The 24256-nt window shown below is 42.8% G+C and overlaps 1 protein-coding gene across 1 annotated transcript; it reads left to right on the top strand.

Moving 5' to 3' along the window:
• LG01H1orf198 (linkage group 01 C1orf198 homolog) lies at window positions 1–24256 on the top strand. Its single transcript, XM_048486502.1, has 5 exons — window positions 1–456; window positions 6786–6836; window positions 17239–17784; window positions 19581–22437; window positions 22600–24256. The coding sequence occupies exons 1-4, from the start codon at window positions 109–111 to the stop codon at window positions 19635–19637; spliced, it is 1002 nt and encodes a 333-aa protein (XP_048342459.1). The 5' UTR covers window positions 1–108; the 3' UTR covers window positions 19638–22437; window positions 22600–24256.

The following is a 24256-nucleotide window of genomic DNA, read 5'->3' as shown; positions in this document are numbered from 1 at the left end:
GCCTGAAGGGAGGCGGAGGCGGGGGTGAGGCTGCGTTTGCAGCACCAGAGCAAGCGGGAGGCTTCGCCTCGGAACCCGGACTCGGAGCCTGCCAAGGCCCGGGCTGCGATGGCTTCCATGGCGGCGGCGATCGCGGCCTCCCGCATGGCTTCCCTGAACGGCAACCGGCCGCTGGACGAGCGGGAGCGCAAGCGCTTCACCTACTTCTCGTCGCTGAACCCCATGGCGCGCAAGATCATGGCGGAGAAGGAGCGCATCCGCCAGCGCTACGGGCCCGAGTGGGACCGGCTGCCGCCCAGCCAGCAGGACGAGATCGTCGACAAGACCCTGGTGGAGCCACACGTCCAGGCTCGGTACGCCGCGCATCGGGGAGCCGCCCGGGCCCCCCCGCCTCCCGCCTGCTACCCGAACCTCCGCCTCAACACCGGCCAGAAGGAGGTGCACTTCGGGGACGAGGTAAAGGGGGGGGGGGGGTCAGGTGGCTCTTTGCACATGCTCGGGGGCGTATTCCTCTTCCATCTAATCTTGCAAGACTTGAGTGGATGCTCAATTGGGGGACAAATGCAGTTGGAGTATCAGGCGGTATAGGAAAAGGGTTGTGTTAACTTTGAGGCAGGATGCAGATAAAAAGCTTGTCCGGGTGTTGTGGGGTTTCTGGGCTTTATGGCCGTGTTCCAGTAGCATTTTCTCCTGACGTTTCTCCTGCATCTGTGGCTGGCATCTTCAGAAGATCTGGTGGTAGTAAAGCAAGTGGACTATATATACCTGTGGAATGTCCAGCTTGTCCTTGGAACTGGTTCTCAGTGCCAATGCTTTCGCTGGAGTCTATAGTAAGCAGAGAGTAGAGTGTAAGCAGGTACAATGCCCGCAGTTCTCTGACCACTAAGTTTGTAAGTGTCTCTCTCACTATCCGGGGTATTAATAAAGGCTAACACCCGACTTTCAGAACAGAGAATTTGGGTTATGTCCTGGAAAGTTTGGGTCTTAGAATTCCTCGCTGTTGAAATTCAGATACCTGGTGAAGAGCAGGGAACGGCTTCAGACCTCAGACTTGATCTTTTGAGCTTTAAAGCAGTGTTTTACTTCTGGCGAAGCGGAAACCTACTGGGACTCCTTAGCAATCGTTTCAGTAGTTGAAGATTATTGTTTAAATAAATAATAGTTGTCCCTTTAAAAAAAAGTGTTGATGAAGCACATTTACCTTTTCTGTGAAAATCTTTTTTGCATGCCAGTCGTAGCTACCACTGGGAATAAGCACTGTCAAGACTCAAGAAAGAAATTGTTGCTCCACTGTAAAAAAAGAGGCTTTGAGTGAGGTCATAATAGGAACAGTTGAAGCAGCCCGGGGAGCTGGCTGCCATTGCCACAGGTTCTTTATGGGTGTTTGCTACCTAATTCAGTAAGTATTTAGGACTGCACTTGTAGCTTCTCCCTAAGAACAGAACAGAAAAAGTGGATTGCATGAGATCGATACAGTTAACTGCAACATCCATGAAGAAGAGGGAGAAGGAGTAGTAGTTTGGATTTATATCCCCCTTTCTCTCCTGCATAATTCCAAAAGACGTCTGACAATCTCCTTGCCCTTCCTCCTGTACAACAAACACCCCGTGAGGTAATGAGAGAGTTCCTGGCAGTTTGCGACCAGCCCGCGGTCACCCAGCCGGCATGTGTTGCAGTGCACAAAACAACTTGAATTTCCTCGCGAGAAGTCTCCGCCGCAACAGGTGCGGAGAGCGGGGAATCAAACCCGGTTCTTCCAGATTTATACATTTGTGCTCTCAATCTCCTGTCCCACTGCTGCCTTCTCCCGTCCCGCACATGCTGGTGTTCATGGTACTTTCTTTGGTATGAAGTGTGGTGATAGGCACCTGGCGAGATTGAGTGAGCAGCGCCATATGTTGCTGTTGCCATATCTCGAAGAGGGGTATATTTAGCCCTCCCAGCACAAATAATCACATTTATGTCATATCGCTGCTTGTATGGTGGTACATGGCGGCGAGGGAGCAGAAATGTCTGCAGGGCAAATGTAGCTGTGAAGAACTGGTCCTAAATATTTTTCAGCTCTGTTATCTTTGCCACTGCCTTATAATGGAGTTCCACTTCATTAAGTCTCTGTTCTTTCCTTCCACTGTATCTCCGACTGTATGCACGGTACCTGCCTTGTAGGTAAACTGTTGCATAATTCATGTAGCTTTTAGGGTGCCACAGGACACTTCCTCATTTGCTGCAATAAGTCAGTAAAATGCCGAATACGGCTATCGCAAAATGGCGTCTGAATATGACAACGGCAGTCCAACCTCAGATCCACTTCAGATGCTAGTTTTATTGGAAACGGATAGAGAACTTTCCAGCTCTGCAGATTTGCTGGAGGTTGGAGGTACATAGTGAAGATCTGTTACAGTGCTGGGTATAGCCACAATGCCAGCTAGTCAATTACTTATTATTACCCTGAGAGCCACAGCAGATAGTTGAAAATGCTGCGAAAATTGGCTGTGAAATGGGTGAGAACGACACTCAGAGATCAAGTATCCCACTTCCTTTACCTTTGGGCGAAAGAAAAGGGACTAGCTTGTGTGTGTAAGAAAGAACACTCGTATGTATGCCTAGTTTCTCAGAACAAACAACTGAAATATTCAGTTTTTCATCACAGTGATTGTCACACTTTCCTTCATAAAACCCTTTCTATAGAGACTTGTCAGGCGATGAATTTCTGACTAACTTTCACAGTACCTAGCATATTGCAGAGGATTCTGGGGGAAATTGTGGAGCAAACAAAAGTAATGTAGGATACTGACCTGCCTGTTGGGCCTCTACAAAACATCCGTTAGCCTCTGCAGTTTTTTTTGCAGGCTAAAGTTGTATGTGGTGTGCAAGCTGTCTTTCAGCGAACTTTATCTGTTTCTACTGATTTCTCACTGAAAAATGTCATGGCTCACCCAATCGTAGTGTTAAAAACTTATGGTTACTGATGTTGTATCTCTCTCTTTCTCTCCCCCATGGCAGCTTGGGAGGGGAGAATGTCTACTGAGGAAGTTTGGGGGGTGGAGGGTTTAAACGCTCCCTTCCTTTAGTGTCAGGGCCCCCTCCCAATTTAGACCCTAATAAATTCAGACCACCAAACAGTTTCATTGAAGGGTGGTCCAGTCACAGATTTTCTGTGAGATTTATGGGTTTGCTTTTAGTAGGGTACCTATCTAAGGCCCCTTCTGCACACGCAAAATAATGCGTTTTCAAACCACTTTCACAACTGTTTGCAAGTGGATTTTGCATTCCGCACATCTTCAAAGAGCACTGAAAGCAGTTTGAAAGTGCATTATTCTGCATGTGCGGAATGAGCCTAACAGACAAATGTCCATGGGTTAAATTAACTATGGATCTAACAGAACAGTATAATGATTGTCTATTACAGAATTACAGAGCCCGTTACACTTGTTGTGTGGCAGGTGTTTCATAGTGTGAATTACAGCAAATATTGAAGAAAAGAAAAGCAGCATGCCTAAAAAATACCAATGGAACAAAAGAAAATAACTCAATTAGTCTATAAGTTCAAGGAGAAACTAACACAATTTATAAAAAGAGTATGCTAACCGTTCATGTGTTTAGCAACAGATGGTAAGAAGTTATTTCTAAAATTAGGTTTGAGGAAACATTTATATTTGTCTCTAGGAATCTGGCAGTCCTTTCTATTCTTCTTTGGGGAAGCCTGGCTGCATAATATTAGAATAGTCCAAATTCTGATGTTTTTAAGAGACCTTCTCAAAATGTTTGTCAAGTTTTCCTCTTCTGCTGAGCCAGGAAAAATTAGGGTGTGGAAAAAGCAGTTTACTGGAGTGACACAGAAGTGTGCTTAGCTTTGGACTTTAAACAGTTGATGGCTATTTGCTTCAAAGCTGTTGGGGGAAAAACATCTGGATTTATACATCAATTGGAAAAACCCCAGTGTTCTTCCCGGTATGTAGCAAAGCTGGAAGGGTGCCAAAGTACATTCTGAACACTGATTGGTGTTACAGCGGGTCTTGTGATTGGGCTTCATTTCCACTTGGGAAACTGAAATAATTCATGTGGATCAGACCCTGTTCTGCTGAGTCCTGACCTTAGTGGGAAAGTGCAAGGCAAATTTGCACACAGATACAAACACATCAACAGCATTTTGGGTTGAAAAGGGCTGGGGAATAGGCTCTGTATGAAGAACTGCCAGTGGACTTGAGCATGGCCATTCTTCTTTGAGCTGCAGCACCCCCACAGGCTGCATGACAGAGGGTTTTGGGAAATCAGTGCAATCTCAAAAGCTGTTTGTTGTGTGACTGCTGTTCAAGAAACACCAGCTAATAGGCCGGGTTACTCAATACAAATTTTAGTTTCCCAGTGACTAACATTGAGTGCTTGTTCAATTGCCATGCATGCTGATAGCTACAGATTTCCTCCCCTACTTGTGTGTAGTGACCTCTATGTGGGTATGATTACGCATGTGTGCTGCAGCTTCATAGCCAGCAATAAAAGGGGCTGGTATACAGAGTTTCAAAACTTTCCTAAAGTGCCCATTATGTAATAGAGCAGCTCTGTCAGAAATCTTTAGAGGCCAACAGAGAGATCTTTTGTATTAATTTGGGCAACAGGGCTGTTATTCGGAGCTGACAGTCAGATCTCTGCGATGTCATTCACTGGCAGGAAAGAAAGATGCTACTGTCTCAGCCAGTTTTAATTTTGATCGTTGTTGCCTTTTTCTAAAATGGGGCTTCAAAGTCTATTGTAGTCAGATGCATACTTTTGTGTATCTGATGTTTTACAGCTGGCTGCCAAGGTCAGCGTCACTGGATTCTTGTTTGTGGATGGCACTTTTGTCATGAGTTAACTGTTCAGAAACCGGCAGCGAAAGACTCATCTCCTTAAATATTGCAGCAGGCCTCAGTCCACTTAGGAGAAGCACTTTGTTTCTTACAAGTTGAAAGCAAAAGATCTATTTTGATTACATAAACAACCAAAAGCATTCATTCAAAACTTCTTAAATGTTTGTCAGAGTATTTAAAACAAGGCTGTTCTGTTTTCCTGATTCCTGAAAAGCCACCATCGCAGAGATCTATTTTTACCAGTAAATGAACAGCCTATACATTACTGAATATTGCACTACTGTTACACTATAGCCACACAGGAAAACCCGTTGCACATAATTGTTACAATACAGTGATGCAACAGCATCCAACAGTGTGTGGATAAGGCAGCCATGCTTCAGGTGAATTAAGTGAAATTTCAGAGGTGATCAGATATGCAATTTCTGTAGCTGCCCTTCAGCTTCAAAATTCCCTCTCCCTGATGAGATGCCGAAGCTTCAGTTTTGCTGTCTTCCTAAATGGGTACAAGTAAGTCATCTTGATTCAGATTTATCCCATTGTTCTTTTGCAAATCTGTTTACATTGAATCAACCCCTTACATTTTTGAATCAACCCCTTACCTTTTAAGTGGCAAGTTTCAAGAAGATCAATGAATAGAAGATTGTGTGTAGTGTACTAGATCTGCACAAGGAGCTAAGTGAGAGAAGGGACAGTCAAGCAGTAAAAATGAAAGTGAAACCTTTAGAGTAGAATTCTCCACAAGTTTTGGGATCTATGTATGTATAGTCTGAGGTTTATCATTATTCACTCCCTGGAGAAGAAAATCTATTATAGCAGCAGGGCATAAAAGAGACCCAGTCTGGGAATATTTTAATGAGATTCCTCTACCTATGGGTAAGGCAGGCATATGTGCAAAATGCAAACACTGCAGCAAAGAAATGCAAGGCCTAGTGGCCTGAATGAAACGGGAGATAGTTCACTTTGCAGTAATTTCATAATTGTATTTCTATAGTATAACAATTCAATAATGTTTGATAACTGTAAAACTAATCCACATAGTTATTACTCTAAAAATGAAACTGCCATCTGTTTGTATCAAGATTATACCGTATCAAGGTTATACCGGCAAGAATGAGTCTTTATGTAGAAAGCCATTATTTAAATCATATTTTACCTATTAATTCAGCAGATTTTAAAAGGAATCTTTGAAGCTGGAATGCAGCAACTTTTAATATCCTTATGCAGACAGAAGTCCCACACAACATTAACAGCACAATCCAAAGGGGGCAGATAATTGCACTGTGGCTGGGGTGGCATTGCTGTGGCTCAGCTGTATTGCCTCCAAAGAGGTTTCAGGCATTGCAGCAAGCACAGAAACACATACAAAAAATCCCGAGCTGCCCTGTAAATCCGCTATGCAGCTCAGTTGTCTGTGCCTGCCTTTTTGGTGGAGTTAAGTCTGCACAATCAAAGGGGACATTCCTGGGCTGGAAGTCCTCTGGAAGCTGACTAATGTCAGTTCCAGCCCCCAGAATCCCCCCTCCCCAATCAAACTGTTTGGGGCTTCTGCACCATAGGAGCGCTGGCACAGAGTTTTGGATGGCAGTGGCGTAACTGGCCCTGCAGTGACATGGATGCCACTTTCACTAGCATTAGGTGGCATTTACACTGGTGTTGGGGTCCTGCCTGTTCTGAATCCTTTTCTGTCCCCCATTTGGTTTGCACAGTAAGTGTACAAAGTGTTATCGAGCGATACAGAAAACTGTCTGTTAATATAATTTTATTCTGAAGGTGAATATATAAAACTCATGTTTGTTTTGGGATTTCAGTGGATTCATTTTTTGAAGTGGTCTGAGAGTTCTTCTTTTCCATACTGAATCTTAGTTACATGGTCTGAATGTTTTTGTGTTCAGAAGTATGCAGGCTAACTTATGCATAATTTCTGTTTCATTTCAGGATATAACCTGGCAAGATGAACACTCAGCTCCTTTCTCCTGGGAAACCACGGTAATTTTGCAAATCAATTTTATTTGTCCTTGTTGTGGTTTCACCTTGGGATTTTTAATGAGTATAATTGACAGAAGTAGGTTTCCGCTCCATTTTTACTGAAGCTGGATTACATCGCTACTGCAATTTACAAAAAAAGGATTCACAGTAGAGAGCAACTCCTTCCTGTCAGTTCCAAAGTGGTAATATTGTATGGGGTAACTAAGCACAACTGTTTACTATACTGTACTGGCAATGCCGAGAGGCTCCAGCTCTTAATCTTGGTCAACAGTTTCTTGTGCCATTGTGCCTTGTGTGACCAAGATAGACTCTGTCAGAAGTACAGCTAGTTAGCCAGTTTGAGAAAAATGTGTGGTGTACCTCTTGCAATTTCAACTAGTGCAGGGAAAAGGCTATGATTCGAATTTCATGACACTTATTCAACACTGCATGACACTGATTCGAATTTCACCTCAACATAAGCATAAGCATAAGCATTTTATTGTCATTGTGCACGCACAACGAAATTTACAGCAGCATTCCTCGATGCACACAATTTCAGACTCATACAATTTCAGACTCATGCAATTTCAGACTCATACATCATCATCCTCCACCCATCCCTACATAGCCCCAAATACATCAATATGAAGCAGCGGAGTTTAGCATAGCCACAGCTCTAGAGTAGAAGCTGTCTCTAAGCCTCTTTGTCCTAGTTCTGAGGGCCCTGTATCGTCTGCCAGATGGTAGCCGTTTAAAAAGAGAGTGTGATGCATGAGACGGGTCCCTTAGAATACCTTTTGGGGCTTTATTTAGACTTCGGGCATTATAGATTTCTTCCAAGGAGGGGAGAAGGGCAGCCGATAACTTTGTGCAGTAGCATTGATCACCCTTTGGAGCTTCTTCCTATTCGCCACTGTGCAACTGGAGAAACCATACACAGATGCAGTAGGTTAGGACACACTTCCTATAGCACAGCGGTAAAAGGACACCAGAAGTTCTTCCATCTTAGTTGTTGCTTCCTTAAAGTCTCAGAAAGTACAGTCTTTGCTGGGCTTTTCTTTAACCAACCAAGGGTAGTCTGTACCCCCCCCCAGGTCAAAATCCTCTTTAATCATAACGTTTCCAGGAATTTAAAACTAGCCACCCGGCTTCCACTTTGATCTCCATTTTATAGTCAAGGGCTGAATTTCTGAGCTATTCCTTCTATAGTCCACTATGAGCTCCTTTGTCTTGTTAGTGTTAAGAACCAGGTTATTTTCCCCTGCACCATGGAAAGAGCAGTCGGTCCACTTTATTCCGAGTATAGGGCAGACTCATCCCTCCAGAGATGAGCCCTCCCACCTCAACCGTTGTGTCATCAGGCAAATTTGATAATGGTGTTACTAATGATAGACAGGGAGTACAATCATATGTATACAGTTGGTGAACAGTAAAGTGGCTCAACACACAGCCCTGTATGCTCCCATATTTAGAGTAAGAACTGAGGGAAACCCCGATTTCCCAGTCTAACCCTCTGGGAACGCCCAGACAAGAAGCAAGTCCCTAATCCACAAAACAGATTGAATGTGAGAGTCCAAGATCCACAAGTTTTGTCACCAGTCTTTGTGGTTTAGTAGATTAGGCTTAACCGCGGAACTAAAGTCCGCAAAGAGCATTCGCATTATAATTCCCCTGCTGTTCCAGATGCTGCCAAAGCTGTGTGGGAGGCTAATGGCAATGGCTATGCCCTCCAGATCTATTAGTCCGATATGCTTAACTCGATGTTTATCAAATGTATCTGGAAGGCAAGAACTAATATGCCTATGGACCAGTTTTTCAAAACACTTCATGATGATGGGGGTGAGTGCCACTGGTCTATAATCCTGAAGATTGTCAGCAGGAAATCTCTTTGGTAGTGGAACAATGGTGGAAGCTTTCAAACAAGATGGAATGGTGGACTGGGATAAAGATCGATTAAAGATCCCAGTAAAAACACCAGCCAGTTGGTTAGCGCATTCCTTTAACACCCGACCGGGAATACCATCCGGTCCAGCAGCCTTCCTTGGATTCACAGCCCTCAAAACTTGCCTCACCTCATGTTCCTCCACAGTGAGGTGTGAGCTGCAATCACCTGGTGGCTGTGTGTCATGAACCATGAACTCGCATGCCAGCTGGTCTAGGCAAGCATAGGTCATTCTTGGTCCTGACACTCTGGGGCAAGTTGCATATTAAAAGGCAAGTTCCATTTCTCCCAGGTGCATGTGGGCCAGATCTGGATTGTGGTGACACATGGGGAGCAGGTGTTTAAGGCTCTTCTCCTCCATGCTGTCTTTGTGATCTGAAATAGGCCTAGGGACTTGCTGTTTGTTTACATAAAACTTCATTGGTCCCTAGTAAGGACCCAAAATGGCTTATACATTCTCCCCTCCTTCCTTTTTCCCCATTGGAAGACATCTTGTTTAGCCTTCCATACATGTAAATTCTCCAGTGTGTCAAAGAGCAGTTCCTCTGAGCTGTTTCAGTTTCAGTAAACAGCATCAGAGGAAGACCAGTGACTTGAACCTGATCAGGCCACGTGCATCGGAAAGGTTCATAATTCACAAACACATCTTTGGTCATACGCAAATTAACCCTGCATATCTTGCAGGGTTCTTTTAAGATACAGAATTAACCAACATAAATTGCTTTGAACAAATACTGATGATCATTCAATGAAAAGGTGGACTTGTGCTAACAAGTACCCAAAGCTGAGTTCTTTTCCCTCTTTGTGGGAGGAGAAATTGTTTCGTATAAAGTCTTAATCGTTCTTCTGAGATCAGCTTGTCCCCTAATGTAGCTAGGGATACTTCATTTCCTTTTGAACAATATCGCCGCCTGCTAAAGATCGAGGGGCAGGGGGGGTGGTGGGTGAAAGGCGGAGACCAGGACTGCCTCTCTGCCTCCCAGGTGAGGGGGCTCGGTTAAGAGCCCTGTCTCCTGGTGGAGGCGGGCCTTGGGGAGGTGTGGCCATGCCCCCAGTGGTGGGTGGGGGCATGACCCTGCCCCCTGAGCCCCCCCAATCCACCCCATAAAAATTATACCTATATCACTGCCTGTTCTGCCGCCTGATCCATGGAGGCTTACCTGGGGAATTCAGATTAGCCTGTACACTCCCAACACACGCCAGTTGGGTGACCTTGGGCTAGTCACAGTTCTTCTGAGCTCTCTCAGCCCCACCGACCTCACAGGGTGTTTGTTGTGAGGGGGAAAGGGGAAGGAGTTTGTAAGCCCCTTTGAGTCTCCTATAAGAGAGAAAGGGGGGGATATAAATTCAACTCTTCTTCTTCCTCCAGCAAAACTAGGTATTGATTGGGTGGGGTCATAGGATTAGGCTGGGCTGCTAGCTGTGGTGTGTTAGTATACTGCCAGCAATGTCCTTATTGTGTACCCAGGAATTTTTGACAACTAATTGTATAATTCAAGCCCAGCAACAAATCATTATGCCGAAGCTAAAATGTGATTTAATTATGGTGCTTGTGAGGCAAAATAACTTGCTTGTGGGCCTCTGCAGCCACACAGTATCTTGTTTAAACTGGGCTGCAGCCACATGTATGAAGCAGTTATCCCTGCAAGCCAGACCCTGGTAACCTGGACAGCAATTAAGCCTGGTCTACTTATACAGCAGATTGAGGAGGTAGGTGGTGCTTCAGATTAGAGGGGATCAAACTAGTTTGTCTTCACAGAAGTAGCATTTGGATCACTGTGCAGAATTAACATAAGAAAAGGATAGAAAACTATTAAGATCCATAATTTAAGGACAGAAAAGGAGTAGTGACCAAGTATTCAATGAAACTTGTGCAAGGCCAGGGTACTTATCTTCTCTTCATTCAGACTATACTTCATGTCAGACAACCACACAGTGTCTGATGTTACTCAGTGACAAAATTACTATGGATTTTTGAGACTAGTTGGACTGCTGTGTTGGATTTACAACGCTTGCTATGTTAACAATTGCACAGCATTCATTGTATTATTGATTTTTCATTGCTGGCATTTTTGTAGTTTTGTATGTGAAGTGTAATTTGTATTGTTTGCATTTTTGTAATGCGAAGGTTATAGAAAAACCTGGAGAGTGCATGAATGCTCCATGCCACTGTCAGGAAGCTGGCCAAAAACCTGCACATTTGCATTTAAGCTGGGCCTAAACACCAGCATGGAAGTGACCAAAGAAACAGGAAGCTTTGTTTTCAGTGCTTCTTTGTTCTCTTAGTTTGGCCTGAAGAGGCAGCATCTTGATTTGTCTTCAGAAAGATGTATTTTTAGGGATCTTTTTTTAAATAAATAAATGGAGGATTCTGTGCTGACTTTGTGTTTACTTTGCTCATACCTCAGTGGTTGTGTAATAGTTTAGAACGTAGTGTTCTCAATCAATTCAGTCTGCCGCGGGTTCTCATTTTCTATCACTGAAGTAAGCTGGTCTTTGGCTTCTTGACATATCAGCTTATGTTTTATATATTTATATTTGACAAACTGGCTCTAAAAGTTTTATCTCAGCATCTTACGAGTTTTGTTCTTTTTTGTTTTGTTCAGAAGTTGCCAAGACAAACAGCTTGTTCTGGCTGTACATGCGATGTATTTAATGAAATACTGCACATTCTCCATGAGTGAATAAGACATAAAAATAACTCTGCGGTTCTTGCGGTCTTTTCCATTTTTAGTACAGACTTGGTGACTTTGATGCATTGAGATGAGGACAGCCTTGGAATTTTTGCATTCTTCTAGCTCCCTTTGCCACCATGATAGCTTTGGGCAGCACAGACTGAGCCATATGCAAAGCCAGCAGCCGGCCTCTCTGGGGCACCCATGATGCATCTTTTGTGAGGGGTTTTTTTTTAGCCTGAGTGCAAATGGCCATTTCTCAGGCGAGAGATTGATCCCAGTTTGAATTGTCCCTCCCTTATGTACCCACTCAGTAGTCTTAAAACAGCCTGTCTCATCTCAGTCAGCTCTCCCCGCCCCTGCCCCCACCCTTCCCAAATCTACAATATGGTGTCTATGATAACTGACCTTGGCTGTGGCATTCAAAAGTATCTTTGGAAGGAATGTGGAAGAGATAAAAGCAGCTTGCATCACAAAGATTAGTCTAAAATTACTCCTGTGGCTGCAGCTATGTATTGACTGTACAGTGTTCAGATAATATTATAAAAATGTATAGAATGTGTGACAAGAAGAGATTGTATTATTAATAGAAACAAATATTTTGATGAAAAGCAGAACCATTTCATTACAATTCAGGATAAGTAATGTAATATTGGTGGCCTATCTCTAATTTGGTTTTCTGGCCAAAGCTTTCAGTCCATTAGGAGGAACCCCCCCCCCCCCCCCACACACACACACATACACTTTTCTCCCCTGCACATCTGAGCAGTGGAGGAAAGGCCAACTAGGGCCTCTGCACCCAGTGGGATTATGGGAGCCCAACACTGTGGGCGGAGTTTTCGGTCTTCCCTCAAAATATGGGCAGATCACCTCCTTGCATGTGATATGCAGAATGGCTTGGCTCTGATGGGGCAGGGGAAGACATATATACACACCCCAGAAGAAGCCTAAATGGGTGGAAAGAAGGAATAAAGCACAAACTCAGAAGCGATCCAAGGGGAGAGTGTACTGTTTTACTCCCTTCCCTAGATTTATTTTCTTTCTTTGTTGTTGGCTTACTCTTTCTTCTCAGCCCCCCAACCCACCCGCCATCTCCACCACTGAGGCACTGCATGTGGAAGAAAAACGCTTATTCTCAAGCTAGGGTAGGAAATAAAACAGAAGTGCTTGACTTGTTTGTACTTCACCTCTGTTGGCTGCTGGATGGAAGAAGAGATGACTTGACAGGAAGTACACAGTTTAATTTCCTGCTCCATCATCCCTCCTCTCTCTATCACCAACTGGGAGCAGGACAAGCAAATCAAGCACTTATCTGCTTTACTTCTTAAGAAGAGCCCTGATGCATCAGACCACTGGTCCATCTAGTTCAGTATCCTGTCTCACATAGTGACCAGATATTTACCCTGGAGGGCCAACAAAAAAGCATAGAGGCTTCCCCCAATGTTGCCTCTTGCCCTCGGTGCTCATAGGTTTACTGCCTCTGAATGTGCAAAGGTTCCCTTTACTCACCATGGCCACTAGCCACTAGTAGACATATCCACCATTAATATGTCTAATCCTTTTTCAATGCCATGTATTTTTATTTGTTTATTTATACTTTGGGCTTCTAGACCGCCCCATCCCCGAGGGGCTCCGGGCGGTGTACAGCAGATAATAAATACAATTTTAAAACATCATAAATAGGCTAAAACTTATAAAAGCAGCGAAAACTAGCTAAACATTAGCATTTAAATGTAAAATAAATATAGGCATAGGTGTAGGTGGCGCCCGGTGCCTAATATTAAATTCTTCCACCCCCAGGGAGAACGGTAGGTCTAGATAGATGTTATAGGCCCAGATGTATGCCTATTGCCATCACTACATCATCTAGAAGAGAATCCTCTGCCGTCTCCCTATCTTTCTTTAGCAATTATTTTATTCCTGTGTCTTCCAGAGGCCACACACACATACTGTTTCTGCTCAAATTCCTGCTCTGGATAGATTTAAAGACATTCTTATTGTTTGTCTTGAAGCTTGTAACAATCTGCTCCTGTTTTTGTTTATTAACTTCTTCTGCCAGACCCTGTGCTCTGTTCTGTTTATTGAGGCAGGCCTTCCAATTTTTAAAGAAAAAAATTTGCCTTTTTTGTCTTTTATGACTGACTTGTCTTGGGTATTAACCATGCAAGCACCCTTTTCGATTTGACAGTACCTTTCTAAACTTGGGATTGCATTATATCCTTGCTTCAGTTAGTGCGGTTTTAAATAATTTCCAAACGTTTTCTGTGGGACTTACTCTTGAGTTTGCCTTTTATCTTCCTTCTCACTAGTCTTCATTTTTGTAAAGTTTCCCCTTTTGAAATCAGATGTTACAGTTTTGGGACATTAGGGTAACTTTCCACGAATGCTGAACCTAATATCATTGTGGTAACTTCTTAACTGGGCAACAACATCTATATCTTGTACCAGGTGTTGAGCTCCACTGAGAACCAAGTCCAAGATCACTGCTCCTCTGTTCTAAGTAAACTCATGGGTTTTGCCACTTTGAAACTGGATAAACAAGACTTCCTGCATTCTGGGCTGCTTGACACATCACACACCAGCCTGCTCTTGGTAGCAGCAAGAGTAGTGCAGCATTTTTAAAGCAGCAGCCTTAAAAAAAACAAAAAACACCACTGATGCAGTCATCTTTTCCAGGAACCCCCCCCCCCCCACACACACACACACACTTTTCTCCCTTGCACATCTGAGCAGTGGGGAAAGGCTAACTAGGGCCTCTGCACCCAGTCATCTTTTCAAGTGCTGTATAAGGCAAGTGCTATCCCTTTAATAAATCTGGTTTCTGACAAGGATGGGCTGATGTGCTAGCACATCTTCCTCCTGCTCTTTGTGAATGTGTGTTTCTGGAGGGAGCCAATCCTGTAAGGCTTTCTTCCACTACCCCTTCCCTAGCACCTCCATTACACTGGCAGATGTTGTGTTGAAATGAAATGCATGCCAAAATAATTCCTTTGGTCCTAAGATTTTGCATATCAGTGACATGAATCTTTTGCAACCTTGGAATTAACAGAATTGCAGTGCCTCCATGATGCATCACTTATTATGAAAATGATGGAATATGACCTGATGCTCAGGTTTGCTTGAGGCCTGAATTGCCAAGTCATTCTCCCAGTGAGTGGAGGACATCTTGTGGGTGTTTGTTACCATTCAATTGGGGAGGCAAGAAATGAACTTTTTTCTCCTTCCTTGTGTCTTCCCTCAATTCTTTTCCTGCCTAGCTAGGGGAGAGCAGCTCTTAAGTTGTCTTTGCTACTCCAATTATATTCTGTAGTCTACTTTATCTTTTGTTTTGATTTATAGTCTGTTTGCTCTGTTTGCATTTTTATTGCCTTATTACTAATCTCAATAATTTTGATCTCTATCACACTCCTACTTTCTATTTCTATTCCCACTGATTCCCTTCTTTTCCCTCCCCCCCTCCCCCTTGGGCAAGAAGCGTGGGAGTCCAGAGTTCTTTATTTAATCAAACTCGTAGGGCATTCTGACTTGGCGTCCGAGCATGTAGGGCTCCAAAGATGACTCTTTTTTCCCGAGGATTATTTGCAAACTGCTATAATGGCCACACCTTCTCTTCTTCCCTTTGGGCAAGAAGAGCAGGAGTCAACTGCTCATTTAATCAGCTTGGAAGACACTCCAAGTGGGCATCCAAGCATGCAGGGTTTCAGACATGATGAGGACAACTGTCAAACCCCTCTAACAGCCAAGCCGGACCCAGACCCGAGGAACATGCCCTCCTGGGCTGTTAATAGCATGGTCAAATCCAAGGGCAGCCGAACTTGTCTGGCAGCAGAGCTGGCAGAAAAAGTGCGGCCTAAAACTCGCATACGCAGACAAAAAAAAGAATGACTCACCCTCACTTGAACACCAGAATTCTGAGTACCTGGAAGCCAACCGTAAGATCCTGCAGTAGCAGTAGCAGGGTGACCATGTCTTTTCCTGAAGCATTGGAGCACAGCATTGGAGTCCCTACCCTATACCACCAGACCTGTACTCCTTTGGAACAGATACCTTAGAGGAGCCGGTCTTGCCCTTGGTGCAAAAGTCAATCTGGGTCTGCACTCTAGAAATCAGAGCTGACCTCCTCTCCTATGGTCAAGAAGGAATCAGGTTGTTGCTACAGAGAGGTACTTAAGCATTAGTGGTTTCTGTAGGAAGATATTTCTTAGAGGTTACAGAGCAAATGCAGGTTCATTTAAATAGCTGTTTCAGTTTCAAGATTTTGTTTCACTTAAAGATGGCTGTTTCAGTTTCACAGATTACTTCACTTATAGTTTCACACACATGCACAGTTGTCTCAGTTTTGGGTGAGCCTTTTCAACACTGGTCTGAACACTTTCCTAAAACTCCCACCCTTAAACTCCAAAGGGTCTCACACTGGCTTGGGACAGATTAAGCTCAGGGGTTTCACCACACCCACTCTTAACTCTGCCAGTTAAGCTAAACGCCCTCAGAAACTCTCTGGTTCCATATCTGGAAGGCGATAGCCAAGCCTTCTGTGTGATTTTAGGAGCATTCCCATGAGATCAGTTTCCCTCTTGTTTTTATCCATCACCGGGCCTCCTAGCCTTTTGTGGAAACAAGGCTCTTTCCTCTCAGTCTATCTCTTTGAGAAATCAAGCCCTCTTAGCCGTTTCTCCCTTTGTCTCTGGCTCTCTCTGCCCTCAGACACAATGTCCCCTGACTGAATCTGAGGACTGACACAATTTGCGTTTCATACGAGCTCTCAAGATGCTTTTAGATCTCTGAATTCACCTTATCTGTCTTTCTGACAGGCTTTTCCTGCTTTTTATATTAGCCATCACACCCTGTCTGGGGGTCCTGGCTATTGCATTTCAGCCAGCCAGTCAGGTGGCGCTCTGGCTAACACTTGGTGCTCTTGCTCTGGCTGAACAGCACCTTTGAAAAATTAACCCTGTTAAAGCCTAATCCGTCACACATATCAATCTCAAAACTTTGAAATTCTAGCTGGAATCAGCACATTTTTTAGTTCTTTTTAGTTACTGCAAGTTGGATTAGTTGTTATTGTTCTTGATTAGTTTAAGACTGCTTTAGGGATTCCCAAACTGAGAAAAGAGGGGTCATCTCATCACAACCAGGAAGGAGAAAAAAGTTCATTTCCTGCCTCTCCAATTGGATGGTGAGAAACACCCACAAGATGTCCTCCTTAGCTCAGAGAAGGACCATTCACGGTAAGTACCCAATGGTCATTCTCCCCTAGCAGAAGGAAGAGCCAGAGTAGCTTGGTGGTGCAAGAAAGTTACCCATCTAAGAAAACATTGTTTGTTTGTTTGTTTCATGTTGCCTTATAATTTTCTTGTGAATTGATGCTGTGTACCTTCAGTAATTAGGTAATTCTTGAAACTTAGTGAAACATGTAGGATCTTCCACTCCAATTTAACCTAAACCTGTATTACCTGTATTTCAGCTTTTTCCCTGAAGACTAGCAGAATGTGTGATGCCCCAAAGAAATAATTGCTCTGCAAATCTACATACACTGCACAATTTATGTGGGTTTTAAAATTCCCTTTTCCTAGATCCAGATATTCTTTATACTGAAGCATCAAAATTGTGTGCCAAATGTATAGCTCTTCCGACAGCAGTTATACCACATGCCTTAGTTGCCAGTGGCCTTGGCACAGTCCATGATGTGTGCCCTCTTCATTAGCTATCCCGGGAAATCCTACAGCCCTCTTCTTTTGATATATGCTAATTACTTTGCCTGTATTGTGAATTTTGAAGTTGTTTTGCTCTTAATCCCCAACAGAGTCAAATGGAGTTCAGTATTGCTTCTCTGTCGATGCAAGAACTGAGCGGAGTGTCTTCACAGAACGAACAGAAACAGTCTGTCAAAACAGCTCCAGGCCCCCAGATCCCCAAACCTTCGCAAGGTGGTAAAACAATAATCTCAGATGGGTTTATACCAGCCAGGAAAGAGGACGAGGCCTCCTTCTGGAAAATAAATGCTGAGCGCTCCAAGTTTGAAGGGGAGCAGTCCAAATTTTGTTCTCTGACCCCTAGTCAGATCAAATCCATGGAGAAAGGAGAGAAGACCCTCCAGCCATATTACAGGCAAGAATCTGGGCCAAAGGAAGCATCTAAAGCAGAGAAGCCTAACATTATGAAGCCCGAAAAACCGATTGCTCCCTCGCTTGCTACTACATCTGTGGAATGGGAGAAACCTCAACCTGGCCAGCCCTCAGTTAGTTCCACTCAGGCCCTCCCTGAACCAGTGGAAAAACTGCCATCTCCTGGGACAAAAAGTAAAGAGCCTGATAGCGGTTTGTTTTCGGACTTGCAGGAACTTGGTCAGGTAAAGGCCAATATTTTATTCCTTGCCTAATATGTAATTGATGTGCAATCCCTGTGCCCCTGCAAGAGGATTAGGTGTTCTGTGGAATGCTAAACCCTAGCCGAGTTCCTTTTCAATTGATTTGGAGATCAATGAATAACTTTGGCCATTGCATTCATGCTAATGAGCCATCAGTTTCTGTAGAGGGTATTTTTAATATATAGGGTGATTATCCTGTAATCAATATGTGATTACACTATATGTGTAAATGATGTGCAATGTATAAACTGCAATATACAAACAAACTTCTGAGTTTTGAAAAAACTCAGGAAATTTTTATTTGCAACAGGCATTTAAATGAATATCTGAATGCCTGTTGCAAGAAAAAATTCCAGTAGGCCACTGGGCACAGAATCTTTTTCCAAAACTCAGAATTTTGTCCTTCCTGGCCTCATTATATCAAAAGCCAGGCCACCATGTGAGCAAATTGCTGCCATTCAGTCCTCTTGGGGTGCCTGCATGCTGCAGTTGCGGGCAGCTTGGCAGTGAGTGGTATGATCCATATATCTTGGTAACCAGTGGGAATATGGTGGAAAGTATGGCTGGAAAGCTTCTGATACTTCAACCTTGCTGAATCTAACCAAGTCTGAGTGCCAAACAAGAGGTATTTGTGTTTAAAGAGGAAGGTCTGGGTTCCCTACAACCACACAGCAACTGACAAAGAGGGCTTTTAAAAAATGAAAGTGGTCCTATTTGGGCCTGTTACACCACTAGAGGAAAAGGAACGGCTTCTTCTTTCCTGCCAAGCCAATTTTCCAGCACTGGACGAGAAGTTATTTCCCAATAAGGGTCAATACCCTGTACTGTTACAGTGCAGGAAAATTACTTTGGTGGAAAGCCGGAGGGCCCCCTTCCCAAGGGTGTTGTTCTGAGCACAAATAGACTCTTATTTATTTTTAAAAAGTCTCTGCTTTGTGAATCCAACTGTTAAGAATTCTTACTTTTGGGCCCTGAGTCTGATCAGTGCCTCTGTAAGCCATCTGGATAGTCCATGAGATATTAATGTAATAAGAAAATGTGTTATGAACATAAAGAAAAATAGTTTCCTCTGTATTCAACATTGTATGCTGGTTTTCATCAGAGTTAAATTCTTGGTTGTCCCATTGATTATATGTGTAGATTCCTGAGAAGAGCCACATCTGGCACTCAGTGTATTTTTGTACCCAGGAATATATTGTGCCCTCCCTAGGATCCCTGCAGTGGATCATCTTGACAGGTTTATAGCTAGGAAGAATTTCTTAATCCAGTTTTATTTTCAAGGTAAGTATGAGTGTGGCTACCCTGACCTGGATAACCCAGTCTTATCTGAACTCAGAAGCAGGGTTGGCCCTGACAAGTATTTGGATGGAAGACCTTGAAGGAAAACCAAGGTTTTGATGTGTAGGCAGGAAATGGCAAACCACCTCAGAAGGTCCTACAAGGGGTTGCCATAAGTCAGCTGTGACTTGATGACAAAAACATTGAGTATAGCTATTCATGTTAAAAACTAAATTTAGAAGAAAGATGGGAAAGAAAGGAACACTGCAAAGGCCTAATATACCTGGAAAGTCTCTCAGATATTTTGTACAGGGGCATGATCATTCTGCCATTAGTTGTCTGGGACAGGTTCACCCTGTGGTAAATATGTCTTGCAGTAATTCTTTGGGGTGATATATGTACTGATTTGTAATTTTGTTGGATTCAGCTGTCTGTCTCTCTCTGGTTAGTGTTTCTATGCCTTCAATAATTTACCTTGTCTAAAACTTGTCTCTTTGCAGAACAATACAAGTAATGTTATCTTGAAGACGGGATTTGATTTTCTAGACAACTGGTAAAGAAGAACCAAATATCTCAATTCAGTTTTGGAGGAAGAGAAAACTAACATCTCTCTCCTTCTCTCCTTTGTTTTGTTACAGGCTTTATATGTTCTTTATAATTTTTCAGCTCTTTTGAATGTTGCCTTTGTATTAATACTTTTTGTAAAATCAGATGATATTTGTATTTTGAGATGGTCCAGTGTTAGTGTGAGGTGTGTGTGTGTTTTAAAATTTTTTACAATCCTACCCTAAGAAATTTTTAAAAAGAGGAAAAAGCATTAAGGATTATAAATGATTGAAGCACAAAATTCAAAATACCAAAATTTATCAATGTCTCTTTGAAATAAATCATAAAGAAAATAAGGCTGCAATTTTTAAAAGAAAATATTTTTGTATTAGTATGTTTAGTTTGGCTTATTTCTATTGCAGCTAACTCATCTGTGGGATCTTTGGCAATGGAAATATTTTTGAAATGGGAAGACTTTGCCAAAGGGGTATATTCAAAACAGTACTGTAGCTGTACTTGAATAATTCATTGACTAAGACTGGGGTGGGGGAGGAGGGGTTCATGAGAGAAAATAAAGAACTAGGGGTTGTAACCAGTCATTTATGGGCTAAAATTGCTTGATAAGGTAACTTTTGTGGAGAACAGAACCTTAAGTGATGATTGTACCGATCTACAGGGGTGTAATCACTCCCCATTATTATACCAATGTACTTTATTCAGGGGCGTAGGAGTAGAAAATAGCGCCTGGGGCAATATGGTGCCCGAGCGCCTCCCCTGCCCCCTGCACAGACACACATCAAAGGAAAGTGGGTGGAGCGGGGGACAATTTTTCCACCCCCCAGGCACGCGCCCAGTATAACGCGCACCCTCTCCTCCTTGTAGCTGTGTCACTGACTTTATTTACATTGAAGCATTATGGGAATGCTTTCCAAAAACTTCTTTAATAAAAATGGTTTCTTTTCAGGATAGGATTATATAACTTCTGGTGCTACTTCCCTTCATGGGAATAGAATTTCCAGGTTTCTCATTCTCTACCTGATGAGGTAGGTTTTTATTTTCAGGGGGGCTTGCTGCTTTTTTTTTTAACATGAGAGTATTAAACACAGTATTGTTCACTTGCACCTTGAGCTGGTCCAATTCATTATGCCACTTTGCGATTCTATCACAGTTTGCCTCCTCTGTAGACCAGGTCTCAATCTTCTATAATGTTAAAATGTATGAATAGAAAAGTTGTTTCAGTTGCATTGCCATTTTAGATATTCATTGTGGTCTCTATCCTGCCTCTGCTTTGTCTCCATTACCTTTTGAGCCTTAATTCCTGGTAGCGCACAAATGGTCATCTGTCCAGTCCAATATCTGGCTGATTTTCTTCTTAACTTCAAGAACTGGATTTACAGAATATTGAACCAGGACAGACCCTTGTATCCTTAAGAAGCTCCTGCAACCTCAGATTGGATTGCATATCTTTAAGACAAAAAGCCAAATGTATACTTTCTTGGCAGTTTAATAGTTCCACACTGTTCTGATGTCAGTTACTACTACTTTTCTCTGGATAAATTGTGATAACCATAAATTTTCCATTGTGTGACAGCATAAGGCCTCTGTCAACTGTGATCTAAAAAACTAAAGAATGAGGTTACTTCTGCATAAGTTCTTACTCTGTTCTTCATTAATATTTTTCTATTTATTCAGTCATTCAATGTCTTACATAACCTGTGGGCAAATAACAGTGTTGGTAAAGTTAAAAAGCTCATATGTAATAGCCTAGTTCCAAATAACCTTTGTTTCAACAAAACTGTATATGTTATAAAAGAAATGTGTACAATATAAAGGAAGCAGTAAAGAGAACTGAAAGAAAATGTAGCTTCTGGGAACTGTTTTACACTTTGTGCTCTAACAGGCATATGGGCAATTGCTGCAGTAAACATTGGTCCTTTTGGCACAGCACTAATATAACCTCTCGAGGATGTTATAAAGCGTTTAGGAGAGGAACTCTGCACAGTTTTCTCCCCCAAGACATCTTCAGGGGTTTTTTTCCTCCCAACTTGGTTTTTTTCAAAAATCGCTAAACTAGCAATTATTTTTTGCCAAGATGGGGCAAGTTGTTTCCTCCTTGCTGTGTGGAGGGTGGAGAGCAGGAAACATTATTTTTCCTGCCCAATAATTTTAAAGCTCTTATTTTTATTTTTGCTGCTGCAGAGATACTCCATCCCGCCTGCCATTTGGTGAACCCTTGGAGGTTTCCTCTGCTGGCAGCTTGTCCGTTTGCTATTTCCATTATAAAGTCCATGAATAAAGTTAGTTTTCCCTGGCAATCCCCCGTACATGTCGTTTTTAATTTTGTTTTGTTTTGAGGGAGGTGTCAACAACACGATATAAGAATCACAGCCACTTCGAGGGCTCAACTATCTCCCATTAAGAAGCAGTAGGTATACCTGTCCTCCACAGAGGCCATGTCTTCTCATTACTTTCAGTCATGGGTCTAAACAGAAATAACAAGCAGATAAACCTGCTAGCAGAGAAAACCTCTGTGGGAAACAAATGGAACATATGGCGGGCTGGATGGAGAAAGTGGCAGAAAAGTGGCAGGCATGAGCCGTGGTGATGTAAGTAGGCGAAGTGGCATGGGCGGCGGGAAAGGAAACCATTTCTTTTGAAAGCTTTGCAAATGCTTTTTTTTTGTCTGCGCTGTCAAGCCAAAATGGTTTTTTTTAATGTCTGCAAGATATTTTATTTGTGCTTGTAGAAAGGGCCATTGAAGTAAGAAATGGGTGATTTGGTATTTGTAACATTGGTGATCAGATCCCCTAAGTTTGCAGGGAATCCTGCATGACTCTCCAGATACCCTTCAAGAACTACAATAGTTCCCATCAGTTTCTACCAGCATGGCCAATTGGCCATGCTGACAGAGGCTGATGGGAATTGTAGTTCCTGAACATCTGGAGAGCCGCAGGTTCCCTACCCCTGTCCTAGCCGGTAACACAACTGCAAAGACAGTTGTGTGCTTCCTAATAGTAACCTGAGTTGTAATGCTGAGAAAGGGAGGTGGGATTAATTAAAATCCATCTCAGGCTTCTTTAAAGCCTCATTGGGGGAAAAGATTAGTAACCATATTGTGCCTATCTTTTTCTCTTATGCTGTCTTGCCTTCTGTCTCTCCCCTTCCTCCCTCCTTAGAACTTAAAGCAGGCCCAGTGAGAATTTTGTACTGGGGGGCTGGTATGTGGGGATATACTGTTGCTGAAAACACCTTCCCAACATTGTGGCCCAATCCACATGGGGGGTCTCTCCCAGCTCCTTTTTGCAGCTACATTTCATGTCAGAAGATCGAGAGGTTCATTCCCAATGTCAAATATATTCTGTCCCTCAGAACACACTGTGTGCTTTGCTGTGCCACTGTCTGCTTTCCATCTCCATATTTTCCATGTTTGCCATAGCAAACACCCATTTCTTGTGGCACTAGCACCATGCAAGTATGAATTGGCTCCTGAGTATCAAGTAGCTATCATTTTGTTTAAAATGGTAACATAAAAGTTCTGGAATTATTTGAACTAAAAGTTCAAAACAGAAACAGACTAAAGCAATGCTTGCAGCAGTTCAAGAAAGTGTCCAAAGTTCTGATGGCCATTGCTGAATGTCTTGTTGACCACCTAGTTTAGTTTTTGTAGGTCATTTTAGTATACAAGACATACTTTTAAAACTATTTGCTATTTTAAAAAAACAAATCTAAGAGGAAAGCTTTGAGCACAAGTTTTACAAGCATATGAATATTTCTGATTTGCACTTTTGGGGACATTTGAAAGGGAGTCTTTGCAATCTTGTTAGAGCTAAATGATGTGTGAATTTTCCAGCTCAGGTTCCAGTTTTCCTTAGCTGAAAAAAATTAAATACAGTTGAATGAACACATGGTGTAACTTTCTATCCTATTTCTTTGGCTCACTTGAAGACTTGATTTTTCTCACAGAACGTCCCAGGTTCAGTTCTTAGTCTCTTCTGTTCAAGAAGCTTGGGTGGAAGATGCTGGGTACAGCTGGTTTCTCTCTGAGACCTTGGAGAAGTGCTGCCACTCAGAACATTCAGTACTAATCCAGGTAGACCACTGGTCTGACTTGGTATAGGATAGCTTTGTATGCTGTCATATGGGAGACAGTGTTAGGGCCCTTCTGTGCTGTACAGATGGAACCTAGTAGGTTTTGTATCTCTGGCTCATCCTTTGGAGTCATTATCTTAGGCGGATTCTGCATGGGCCAAAAACAGCGGGGTGAAAATGGTGTGAAAACAGTGTAAAAGGGTTCTCACACCATTTTCACACCACTGTTTTTGGCCCATGCGGAATCTGCCTTAGTCACTTAGTGTACAATCTTATTACTTTTGTACAACTCCCTTTCATGCCAGTGAGGCTTGCGCGAGAGAACATCTAGATGCATTGCACTCAGTGGCATTAGCCAGCGATGTCTGCTGTAGAATCAATATTCACCCGATTTGGATTTCCTTTATTGGACTTTGAAGGCTAAATCTAATGCTTCTCCTTTTAGTAGATATGTTTTTGTTGATGTTCATACTCAAAATTGTACTTGGTCACATTTTGTATCAAATAATTACTTCTTAATAAAGTCACCTGATGTAGACCA

Source organism: Sphaerodactylus townsendi, linkage group LG01, assembly GCF_021028975.2.
Source record: "Sphaerodactylus townsendi isolate TG3544 linkage group LG01, MPM_Stown_v2.3, whole genome shotgun sequence".
In the NCBI taxonomy this organism is placed as follows: domain Eukaryota; kingdom Metazoa; phylum Chordata; class Lepidosauria; order Squamata; family Sphaerodactylidae; genus Sphaerodactylus; species Sphaerodactylus townsendi.
This window is presented reverse-complemented; position numbering and strand designations above follow the sequence as displayed.

Bases quoted from the DNA above. Each gene is read 5' to 3' on its own strand.
- LG01H1orf198 (XM_048486502.1), top strand. From the start codon at position 109: ATGGCTTCCATGGCGGCGGCGATCGCGGCCTCCCGCATGGCTTCCCTG. The intron at 6,837-17,238 runs GTAATTTTGCAA...AATCCCCAACAG, and splicing joins CTTTCTCCTGGGAAACCACG to AGTCAAATGGAGTTCAGTAT. The intron at 17,785-19,580 runs GTAAAGGCCAAT...GTCTCTTTGCAG, and splicing joins ACTTGCAGGAACTTGGTCAG to AACAATACAAGTAATGTTAT.